The 12,474-nt window shown below is 31.7% G+C and overlaps 1 protein-coding gene across 5 annotated transcripts in view; it reads right to left on the bottom strand.

The window, feature by feature from the left end:
* The window catches only part of CEP192 (centrosomal protein 192), a 156,972-nt gene that overhangs the window by 55,239 nt on the left and 89,259 nt on the right, over positions 1-12,474 (bottom strand). For all 5 annotated transcript variants that reach the window (XM_051970500.1, XM_051970501.1, XM_051970499.1 and 2 more), the window contains 4 exons: positions 9,628-9,858; positions 4,195-4,320; positions 3,472-3,615; positions 3,238-3,301 (listed from right to left, as the gene is read on the bottom strand). In XM_051970500.1, the coding sequence (XP_051826460.1) occupies positions 3,238-3,301; positions 3,472-3,615; positions 4,195-4,320; positions 9,628-9,858 (565 nt within the window). The remainder of the gene's footprint in view (positions 1-3,237; positions 3,302-3,471; positions 3,616-4,194; positions 4,321-9,627; positions 9,859-12,474) is intronic.

The following is a 12,474-nucleotide window of genomic DNA, read 5'->3' as shown; positions in this document are numbered from 1 at the left end:
GGGGTCAAGGAGGGTCTAAAAAATTCTACATAAATAAATTCCCTAAGTCAGAGAAAGAAATACTAAGATGAATTTTAATTCAAGTGTAATGTCTGGGTTAGCTTTCTGGAGCATCTCAAGACCAGCCCGAGTCCTTGGTCTTAGTAGAGAAGTGATGAAGGCAGGAGACCCATGAGGATGGTCAAAGATGGAGTCCGGAGTCTTCTCTTGTGTCTGTGTCTGAGACTCCTTCTGTGATTGTGACTGAGAGAGAGAGAGTCTTTCTGTGTCTGAGACTCCCTTATACCTCAGTACGATTACATCACTATAGCACACTGAATATTGTGCAACCATTATAGATAACCATATTTGTCTTAAATATAGTGTCTGCCCCTTAATTTGGGGTTTATTAAAAAGTAAAAAATTTCTCCTTATTTCAGAGTTGTTTACTTGGAGGTATATATCTAGCTCTTTCACACAATAGGAGTATAAAAGAATAGAAAGAAATATTTTTTGTCCTTGGATGTAGAGGGCTGGAACTCTGAAAAGGTGTACTTGAATCAAGAATAGCAGGGTGCTTATAGTTAAGCACCTACTCAGTGTGAGATAATGATTTTCTAAACATATGGTTATATTTGCCCTGACTTTAAAGATGTACTGAACTGAATAAATAACCATTAAGTAATTATTAAGTGCCTACTAAATGTAGTCAGGCACTTTGCAAGATTTTGGTGACACATCCCTAAAAAAAAAAATTAGTCCCCGTCATCAAAGAGTTTCTATTCGATTAAGGAGAGAAATAGTCAAGAGTGTGTATATATAAATATTAGATAATTTTGAGGTGAAGGCATTAATAGAAGAGTGGATCAGGGAAAGCCTCATGAAGGAGATAGCACTTGAATTGAGCTTTGGGTCAAGAGAACTAAATTTTTTGACAGGATTTTGGTAATTAACATATTGTTAGTACAGCAAAATCTCAGTGGAAAGATTAAGGAAAATCAGTCTTAACCAAGTAACACATTCTGGTACCACAATATAATGAAAAAAGAACTGGGTCTTATGATGAAAAAGTTCATTTTTAATACTAACTCTAGATTTATGCATGTCATTTAATCACCTTTTAGCCCAGTTTTCTTATCTGAAAAAATAAATATATGTGCATTATTTATCATATAGGACAGAAGAAATGAGATAATTACAGTTCTGAACTGTAAGGCACCTTTATTATGATCAATGAAAAGTCAATCTTTGTCATAATTACATGTATGTAAACAATGGCTATTTTGATATAAAAACAGTACAGCCATAAAGACAGTCATACAAATAATAATTGAACTGGAATTGCTTTTATTTTTCAGCATAAGACAAATATAGTGTCTGCCCCTTAATAATTTTGGGGTATTAAAAAATTTCTTCTTATTTTGGAGTTGTCTACTTTGGGGGTATACATCTGGCTCTTTCACACAGTAGGATTATAAAAAAATAGAAAGCAAATAGTTTTTGTCTTTGAATTAAAATTCATCTTAGTATTTCTTTTTCTGACTTAGTGAACTTATTTATTGTTGGAATCTTTACAAACTGCTAACTAACTAGAGTTGATCTGATCTTACAAGAAGATGTTTTGGGCCAGAACCTGAAACAAGGTACTAAGTAGAACTAATTGATACAATGCTTGTGTTTACACCTTTACTCATTGGAGTTCACAAGTTTGCCAGATTCACAAAGTAAACTTTGTAACTTTGTGAATTCACATCTCCCTTAAAGTTCTTAAGGGCCAGAGAGCAAACCCATAATCCCATTCTCTCAGAAGAGTCATATATAAGGCCAGTAAAGAGAGATCTATTCCAGAATATTTTCCACTTGGCTGGCTGGTGGCAGAAGAGAGTTCAGCTGGATTGGAGAGCAGCACTCTGGTGCAGACACAGAGCACTTTGGAAGATTTCAGCAGAATTACGCCAGAAGCCCTTCTCTCCGAGGCAAGACAGATTCAACTTGGAGCTGGATTGAAGACTGAAGAAAGCAGAGGCAGAAGGACAAAACTGCAAGAGCTCTTGGAACCAAGCAGAGAGATAGACCTCTAAGCTAACTGGGCTATATTGGAGATAATAAAAGATCTGAACTTTTATCACCTGGCTGCGTTTTGAGGTGATTATTACTTTCAACTGATACTAAAGCTGCCTCCAAGAAAACCTCCCTCGAGAAACCTGCCCTCTCCCCCAGAGAGAACTATTCTACTTATTTTAAAAGAAGAACAAGAATCACCACAATTTATGTAGATTCTTTTAGACCCTCCTTGATCCCTCTTGTACTATTGTTTAACCTGTAATACTTCCTGATATTGCACGCACTATTAATGGTTTAACCTGTAATACTTCCTGATAAATATTCTTTATATGATATCTGTTAGGCTCTTTGTAGTTGGGATTTTTTTATTCAGCATTGAATTGAAATATAATTTGAAAATTATTTGAAATTTGAAAAATTGAAATTTATTCAGGAGCAATCCAATATGTAAAAGTTGACCAAAATAATCACTGTCTCTATACATTTGGTTGTTATCGCTCATTCTTGAGGCCCACTTGAATGAATAGAGTTGGCATCAATTTCTACATAACGTTGTAAAGATCTTAAAAATGATTAAGTAGGTCAAATGTCTCTCAATACTAGTACATTGCAGAAGAACAGCAGAAGAACTATATAAAATGGTTATGCTATTATTGCCTTTTATAACTAACAAAGCACATTTTCACAACTCTGACAATCAGTTCAAGTATTACTTCTACTTTGCAGTTAAGAAAAATAGACTTAATAAGATTAAATGATTTTCCTAAAGTAAAAGAGTTCTTTAAAGAAAAAGCAGAAATTGGATACAGACTTTCTGATTTATTGATTACTTTGAACACTTCTTAAATAGTATAGCTTATTAGCAACTTTTGATAAAATTAAGTTTAACCAAGATATAATATAAACTCAACTAATGATTTTTTACTATGATTTCAAAATATTATTTTTAAAAAGTAATTCACTATCCATACACATACACAACACACACACACACACACACATACACACACAAACACACACACACCCCTTTATCTCGACTTATCCCACTCTACCCTAAGTTCATAGTCCTAATGTTTATTCAAAATGTATACTCCCCCATCATATGTTAGCGTTAAAAAGCCTTAAATTATCCAATAGTGTTAGTACAAAAATGTATAAATTACAACATTATATCAAAATACTATTAGGAAATACCTGAAGGAGAGATTTGTTTTTTTGGACTATGGAAAATAACCCAAATCTTCAGAAATTCTAGCTCCTAGAAATGAAAAGATATTAAACACAGATACTGTTAAGATTATTTAAAGAAAATAAAGGGTTTTTTTTGCAAAAGGGACATTCGTTACAAATTAATTTAGTGAAAGAAATCTTTAAAAACCTTGCCCTCGACCTTCTAATTAAAATAAATGTAAAAAACTCTCAACTTACATGTCCATCGCGACTGGCATACATGATGTGGTTTATAACAGAAGGAGTTATGAGCTGAGCAATCAGATCACTCTGAAAAGCAGTTTCTAAAGCAGCATTAATAGGTTCCTTAGAAAATGTAAAACAACGCCAAGCTATAGCATTCTGTTTGGAAAACACAAAAATTAATTTTAGTAATACTAACAATGCCTTTTTCTTTTTAATTGGACCTAGGATTTCTTTTGAAAAAAAAAATACTTTTATTTGTTTGAACTACAGGTAAAGGTAATTTTTAACATTCATTTAAAATTTTTTTTTGAATTCCAATTTTTTTTTTCCTCCTTCCTTCTCTCTTCTCTAAAAAGGTATCAATCTAAATAGGTAATAGATGTGCATATGTCCATATTATTTCCACATATTTCCAAATTAGTCAAGTTGGGAAAGAAGAAAAAACTAAAAAGAAAAAAAACACAAAAAAGAGAAAGTGAAAATAATATACTTCTATCTACTTTAATCTGTATTCAGACTCTATCAGTTCTTTTTCTGGATGTGGATGGCATTTTCTACCATGAATTCTTTGGAAGTGTCTTGAATCACCATATCGCTGAGAAAAGCTAAGTTATTCATAACAAATACATATTATTATACATAATAGAACTTTATTACCACTTGAAACCCAGTTATTTCTAAAATTCCAAAAACAAGACAAGTTCCAAATTTGCTTTAGATAGTTGGCATACTTACTGCATTGATGATGAGCCTAACTGGAATAACAGCATGAGTCTTATTTATCAACTTTAATGAGAGAACTTTCCAACTTCCATAAGTTAGATCTCCAAAATCAAGGATATCTGCCTTGCCTGGTTCCACCTATTTTTTTAAAAAATGAAAGAAATAACTTTTTAAAAACTGTTTCATTAAGAATTATAATATTACATAATGGGCATAGCACCATTGACAGGAACATCTAAGTCTCAAAGATGCAATTATACTTAAATCCTAATAATCTCAACATGAGTAAAATGAACATGAATACTTTTTAGAAATTCTAATTTTAAACTCTATTTAAGAAATATTCAAGTATATAACAAAATTTATCAGAAAAAAATTCCAAACTTAGTTATGTTTAACTAATACATAAAGTCTTAAGGCAGTTTTAAGGCTCTACAGAGAAGAGAAGTTTTTGAACACCCTGTATACTGTTTATTGTTCAGTCGTTTCATAGTTATGTCTAGCTTTTAATGACTCCATTTCAGGTTTTCTTGGCAAAGATACTGGAATGGTTTACCATTTCCTTTTCCAGGTCATTTACAGATGAAGAAACTGAGACAAAAGGGGTTAAATGACTTACCGGGGGGGGGGGAGATCATAGACACCTACTAAATATCTAAGGCTAAATTTGAATTCAAGAAGGTGAGTTCTGGCTTTAAGCCTGGCACTCTACGCACTGTACTACTTATTCATCCTAAAATAAAAACTACAGGTTCAAAATTACATAGTTATTTTTTGAAGAATTCACAGCAGAAAAGAAGTTTCCTACATAGACTGTTTTGTGCTTTTTGCATTCAGTACTTAGCACCTAAATGGCTAACAGATGATTACTGTTGCATTTAATTCTCTTAAAAAAACTCATGTAAGAAGCTGAAAATATTAATTTAAAATAATGATAATGGTTACAGTTTAAATGAAAAAGGAAAAAGTAGTATGTGCATGTATAATTTGTATATTCCCTTTTTTCCCACAAAACATTAAATCTGATAGTGATCAGAAGTTTAAGTTCTAGATTAAATTCTTCAGAAAATTATTTTAAAAGGCAAATCTCTTCACCACAGAAGTTCTTCTCACTTCAACTATGCCACATATATCAGCACTAAACTTATTTTTTCAGAAATTCAATTTTTGCTATGTCATTGCCTGCAACTATTCTACCTATAGGATGAAGTCCAAAATCCTTAATCTAACAACTGAAGGCCTTCCATAAACAGGTTTCAATATATTCTTCTAATCTAATCTTTAACCATTATTCCCTGCAATACAAATTTTTAGGTCAGGCTTAAATAGCCTACATCTATGAATATATCTTTTGAATTGTTGCCAACTAAACTGAATTCATTTCACACTATTTCCTTCAACACTACTTTGGTTCCAGTCAAATCCTACCCATTCTTCAAGGTACAAAAGATTCACTTATGTCATGAGGTCTGTGCCAATTATTCCAGCCTATATTAAGCCCTCTCCCTCCTCTGAGCTCCTATTATACTTAATCACTTACTGAGCATTCAATTATGTACTTCTCTGTATGTCTGTACATATACATACAAGATAAGTTGATCAATAACCACTGGTATGATTTTTGTTAACTTTTCTTTAAAGAAAAATATTAGGGAAAGCAGCTAAGATGTTAAATACCACAGAAAATGATTTCTAAGATTTGAAAATAAATGAGGTGCTTTCACAAAAGTGAAGTATGGTGTAATGTTCTCTTTGGTTTGGTTTCCTAGAGTCCCTGGAAGCAGCCTTCGTTTCAGTTCAGTAATCACTGAGTAGCCAGGTTAAAGTCCAAGTCCTTTATTATCTCTTTCAAAGTCTTGTCTCCTTTGCTGGGGGCTTGGTTAGCTTTCTTAAAGGCCTCTCTCTCTCCCTGGTTCCCGGAGCTTGAGCTCTCGCCTGTCTTCTCTGTCCTCTGAATCTCTCCAAATTCAAAGGTTTGTGCTTCAGCCTCCAGCCACCACAAAGGTGGACAATGTAATGAATCTGTCTCGGCCTCTGAGAGCTTCTAGTGCAATTGTCTTCTCTGGCTCTGAGAGCTTCCCCTCTGTGGCTCTCAATCCCTGCTTATGTGTTCTACACTGAGTATATACAAATTATTATATCACTAGGAAACCATATATTTGTTGTAAGATTAAATCAATGCTAAAATAGATTTAACCATTGTCTCCTCAATTCCACTTAGTACCTTGTTTCAAGTTCTGGCTCATAATATGGAAAGAGATGTGAATGGATATGTGACCTATCTCCTGAATTTCAAAAAATAGAACTTTTTGTTATTCTTTACTATTAGAAACACTTCCACTTTCCCGGATTTCCTTTAACTTGTTATACACCATACACTGAATAGCAATTTATTTTTAGGAGAAAAAAGGTTCCACAAAAGCCAGTTTTGCTTTTTGGTTTTTTCTACAAATAAACCATTTTTTTTAAATTTAGTAGTTTTATATCATAATATGCATGACTATATGTACATGGGTAAATGTATAGATCTTTCTCTCTCTGGATAAATAGAGATAGATGGATGAATGGATGGATAGAGATATCTTATTCCAGAGTTTCATTCAGATGAACACCATAGTTGTTTTAAATCAATCATCAAGCATTTACTTAGGCCATACATGCTAGACGATGGGGAAACAATGTCAAAAATCAAATAGTTGTCATCCTCAAAGAGTTTATATTTTAATGAGCATAACACACATTATTTTGATAAACACAAGATTTTTAAAGGATTGGAGGGAGAACATTAGAAAGTGAGTGGATGCACTTACATTCTAAGTTGCTAAATGGCTTAAACTATATATGATTTTGACCTTTATCTTCTCCCTCTCACAGGCCTCACATATAGAACAGGTATCTAAATCAATACTCAGCAAATGAATGAAAAATACTTTTAGCACACATGGTGTGCTAAAGCCTTTAACTATTGCAGAGAATTATCAATTAATTATATATTTAAATTCAATAAAAGGTAAAGAAAGGTGGGTTAAGATCTTGAATTGCCTATAAAACTAAATATGGAACAGTTATCAATCTTCTCTTGGTATATTCTATTCATTTCTCAAAAGTCTGGAGGAGATGTAATGTTTAAAGATAAAAGATCAATGTATAGAGACAGTGATTATTTTCGTCAACTTTTGCATATTGGATTGCTGCTGAATAAATTTTTAAAAATAAAAATCAATTTTAGATATCATTAAATTTAATTTCATCATCTGCAATTCACTATTTTCAACTTCTATAAATTCTAACATCAGATTCTTTGCTTTTCCAGAGTCAATAACCCATTTATTCTAAAAGTCTCACCATATATCCAAAATATACTCTGCCTTCCACCTGTTCTTTATCCATTTCTTCTGCTTACAATTATTAAAAATCCAAACATAGCACACAGTTGTTTAGTGATTGTTTAAAAAAGAAAGAAAGAAAGAAAGAAAAAATAGTTACCTTCCTCTAAAAAGGCAGTATTTTTTAACTTTATTTTTAGTGTTTCTAGAAATGCAAACTACTACTACCTTAGACTCAACTCACACTTGACTATTATAGTCCACATTCAGTATTTTGTTTCATAAATCTTTCTGGGCTATCTGGGTTTCTCTCAATCAAAAATTACATATTGATTATAATGCTGATATTAAATACTTATTGAAAATTTCGTCCATTACACTGTAAGCTCCTTGACAGTAGGGACTATCCTTTGTCATTCTTTATAACCTAAGAGCTTAGGCAAAGGGTCTAGAATATAATAGGTGCTTAATAAATGTTTATTGAATGCTATATTAGTTTTGTTTACCTAACCATGTGTGTATGTATACACATAAATATACACACATTGTATGTATGTATATGTATGTAACACACACACACACACACACACACACACACACACACACACGAAGGATTCTATAAAAAATTCTCATTATCTTAACCTGCCTGGTCTAAGACATCAATAATGACATGTCAACCTTCATAAAATATTTTACAATCTAAGTACTTTCCTCATAATAACACTGCTACATAGGTGCCAAATGATCATTAAAATCATTAACAAAATGGACTGGGAGCACTTGGAATAAAAACTATACACAACTCCTTAACATATAATGTATATCTTAACAGAGGAGAAAGAAATTAACAATGAATAAAAAAATCTTGCTTTTTAAAAATATCTTGAAATTTTATTTCTTTTGATCTTTTTTTTTCATAGAATTGCAGGTCAATGTATGTACTCTTCTAGTTCTCCTCATGTTTCTGCATCACTTTTGATTATTTTTATGTATCCTTATAATTTGTCATCATTAACATAACATAAGTTCTAATTTATGTAGATAATCTCCAGTTGCTAGACATATTATTTCCATTTAAAACTATAGATACTAATATAGTGAAAAAAATGAGATAGTGAAAAATAGATCCTTTTTTTCTTGTCATGCTATTTTGAGTATAACTAGTTTCAGAGTCAAGAAAGACTGGATTCAAATCCTTTCTCTGTCATACACTAGCCATGTGGCCAAGGCCTGGATAAGAGCCTTTGGTGCCCCTGAAACAACTTGCCTGGTAAGTTGAGAGCAAGTGCTAGTTTATATTGGTAGAAGCAATTTTTTCCTATAAATGAAATCCTTGAGTCAGATGAAAGATTTGAGTTTTACTTATAAAATTTCTTTCCATATTGTTCTCAAAAAAAATTGATACTCATTTGAAGTTTTACTAACTAGTTCTACCTAACCTTAATCACTAAATAAGTATAGACTCAGTCAAACTGAAACCTATTAAAAGTCCTTAGCTTAAAAAGATCAGCCTCTCAAAATAACTGTATGGACATGTATAAATATATTGTATTTAACATATATTTTAAAATATATATCATGTATTGGTCAACCTGCCATCTGGGGAGGGGGTAGAGGAAAGGAGGTGAAAAATTGTAACAAAAAGTTTTGCAATTGTCAATACTAAAAAATTACCCATGCATATATCTTGTAAATAAAAGCTATTAAAAAAAAAAAAAAAAAAAAAAGACCAGTCTCCCACTGATCCAGAGCCATCTTTAGTCATTCTGATCTACATATCTTGTCACTGGACCCAAAAGGCTCTGGAGGGAAAAATAAGGCAGGTGACCTTGCATAGCTCTCCTTCACTTAAATCCAATTCACTTGCAAGTTATAGCAAAACATCTCTAATGTCATGGTCTTCTTCAAGAGCAAAGGACAAACAACAAAAAATGATTACTATTTGATTTTGAGAGAGAAATAGCAAATAACTTGCCTCAAGTGTCAGGGATGGCAATTAAATCTAAGTATTCTAAGTAGAAACTCAAAGTAGAAACCCATTTTTTAAATGCTATTTCTCTAATAAGTAAATTGACTTATTTTAAATGGATTAAAAAGCATTTATTAAACTGTTACTTACCTCTATAACAGGATTTTCAGCAATAGCTGTTAAGACAACCCTACTTGCTAAAGCTTCTGCCTGTGCTATTGCATCCAGATCTGATGAAACAGGCCAAGAAGAAACTCTTAATATACATCTGAAAATACCAGGGTGGGTTGGCATAAAAAGCACTTTTATCTCTTCTGTAGAATGTGGTCCTATAACAGTTTTATTCTTAAAAACCAAATAACGGCATGTTGAGAGATCTACCTTTAAGGAGAAAAAAAACCCAAAACACACCACAGAGTTAATTAAGCAATGTCTTAGACTCAGTTTTAATAGTTATTAACAGATGGGCAAAAAAGGCACAAGCAAAGAAAGAATAGCATTCCTACTTAAGTACCATTCTTCAAAAGTAGTCCAAATTATTTTATAAATGGAAAAACAAGCTTTATTCTACTCTTTATTAACCACTCTAAGCCCATTTTTGCCAATTTTTTTCCAAAAAAGAAATTTAAGCCAATTTCCTAAACTGTGGGTCTAAATTGTATAACTGTATGTAGAGACCATGAAAAATCTGGCAACAATAAAAGCTATCAAATATTCTATCAAGATTTAATTATTCATGTAAAAATAAACAAACATATCTCTTTAATACATAAATTCACTTTCATCTTTAATGGTAAAATTATGTATATATCAAAGAATTGTTTTAAAATAAATTGCTTTATGATTTATTATCAGTAAATGTTTGATTTACATTAACAATATTTTAAAATTATCAGGTGAAAAGGGGTCTCAAGTGGAAAAAGTTTAGAAGTCCTGATCTTGAGTATCTTGTTCACAATTCTATTACCCTTTGTCAATCAATGTCCTGGGAGACACCAACAGTAATTTTGATTTGATATAGTCTAAATCTGGTATAGGCTAAAAGACAAGAAAACTACACTCCTACACTTCTGCTGCACTGAGGGAAAATATTCATTGTATCACAATTAGGAGAAATCTCAATATGCTTTCTCTTAAAAAAAAAAAGTCATAAATGACAGCTATAGTATTATATTTCAGGTACATCATAGGAAAAATAAGCTTTTCTGGGAAGCTAAATCGATTTAATCAATATTTATATCATATTTTCTATGAAAAAAGGAGATTTAACTAAAAAAAAAGTTTTGCAATGTAAACTGGTAAGTGTTTTTGCAAGCAAGAATTAAACAGATTGGTGGTAAGAAATTAGTATTCCCTTCTATGTAAGTATTCATATTAAAAAGAAGTGAAGTAGGAAAGAAAATCTGACAAAAGAAGTAGACATCAAAGGACAAATGAAAATAGAGACATTCTAATAGCTTATATATCTAAGTTCATTCTCAGGTAGCTACTGGGCTTCTTTAGCCAAAATTCAAACTAGATAATTACTATCTACAATGAGTCACATGGCCAGATGATATTGCCAGTATAAAACTCGGAAAATACTGCTAAAGATTGAAATGTTTGGGGCAAGAAAACAAACTCTTAGAGGTGGAGTTTTCATCTTGATACGAAGGAAATCAGAAGAGAAAAGCTGGAAAGTGAACAGGTGATTAAATAAGTAGTGTCTAAAAATGTGATTTAGATTTGTGGATCATGACTTAAAACAAAGAAAATGAAAGAAAAGGTAAAGAAACCAGGTATAGATAAATAAGGTGTGAGAGGTCTGTAAGAATACAACTGAGAAATGAGATAAATCTGTTGTTGACATCTATGAAAACCAAAATGGATTTTCAAAGTTATATTCTAGAAAAAAAAAAGAGCAAAGAAAGAGCAGGACTCCTGCATGTCATGATAAATGGTATTATAACTAACAGTAGAGAAAAAGCCTAACTGTTAAAAACTCTTATTTTGCTTTTTTTGACATGAAGAATAATTTTTGCACTGGAAAGGAAGAATAAAAATGACTAATGGGTATGCAGAACTAAACTCTTACCTGATAAGAGTAAAAAGAGACATTATCAGCCATTTGATGAGTTAAAAGTCACCTGGCCCAAATAAATTATATTCAGGAGAACAAAAGAACTGACCAATATGATTCTTAAAAGATAGTTTCAGTATTTTGAAAGACTTCAGAACTGAAGAGGAACAAAAATGAGATTTAAGAGTCTAAAAATTATAAGCAAAGGTCTAGACTTACATGAAGTGAGCAGAACCAAGAGAAAATTGTACATGTAACAACAAGATTATATGATGATCAACTGTGATTGACTTGGCTCTTAAGAACAATGTGGTAATTCAAGGCACTTCCAATAGACTTGTGATGGAAAGTGCCATCCACATTCAAAGAGAGAACTATGGAGACTAAATGTGAATCAAAGAATAGGATTTTGTTGTTGTTGTTGTTGTTGCTTGTTTGATTGGTTTTTTTTACCCTCTCATGATTTTTTTCCCCCTTCTTGAAATGGAATTATATTTCGAAGACTTGTACATGTTTAATCTATATCAGATTCCTTGCTGTCTTGAGGAAAGCAGAGATGGAGAGAGAAGGAAAAAATTCTGAATCACAAGGTTCTGTGAAGGTGAAAGTTGAAAACTATCTTTGCATGCATTTGGAAAAATAAAATAAAATTAAGAGGGAAAAAAATTAAATACCAAGGAATTTAATTTTGATTCTACTACAATTATTAAGGGAATAATTAGTAATGAAGGTTCAGGAAAGGAAGTTGTGTGAAAGTAGTTAACCATAATCATGTTTTCATTAAAAATAGGTCATAACAGACTAACCTTTTTTTCTTTTGGATAGTCTTGCTAGACAGATAAATGGGAGAAATGCAATAGATACCTATTATCTTTAATATTTACTTAATTATTTAAGATATTTAATAATCTTAAAGATTATTTTAGTAAAGCATTTTA

Source organism: Antechinus flavipes, chromosome 1, assembly GCF_016432865.1.
Source record: "Antechinus flavipes isolate AdamAnt ecotype Samford, QLD, Australia chromosome 1, AdamAnt_v2, whole genome shotgun sequence".
In the NCBI taxonomy this organism is placed as follows: Eukaryota; Metazoa; Chordata; class Mammalia; order Dasyuromorphia; family Dasyuridae; genus Antechinus; species Antechinus flavipes.
The sequence above is the reverse complement of the archived record's forward strand: the minus strand, read 5'-3'. Positions and strand labels throughout refer to the sequence as shown.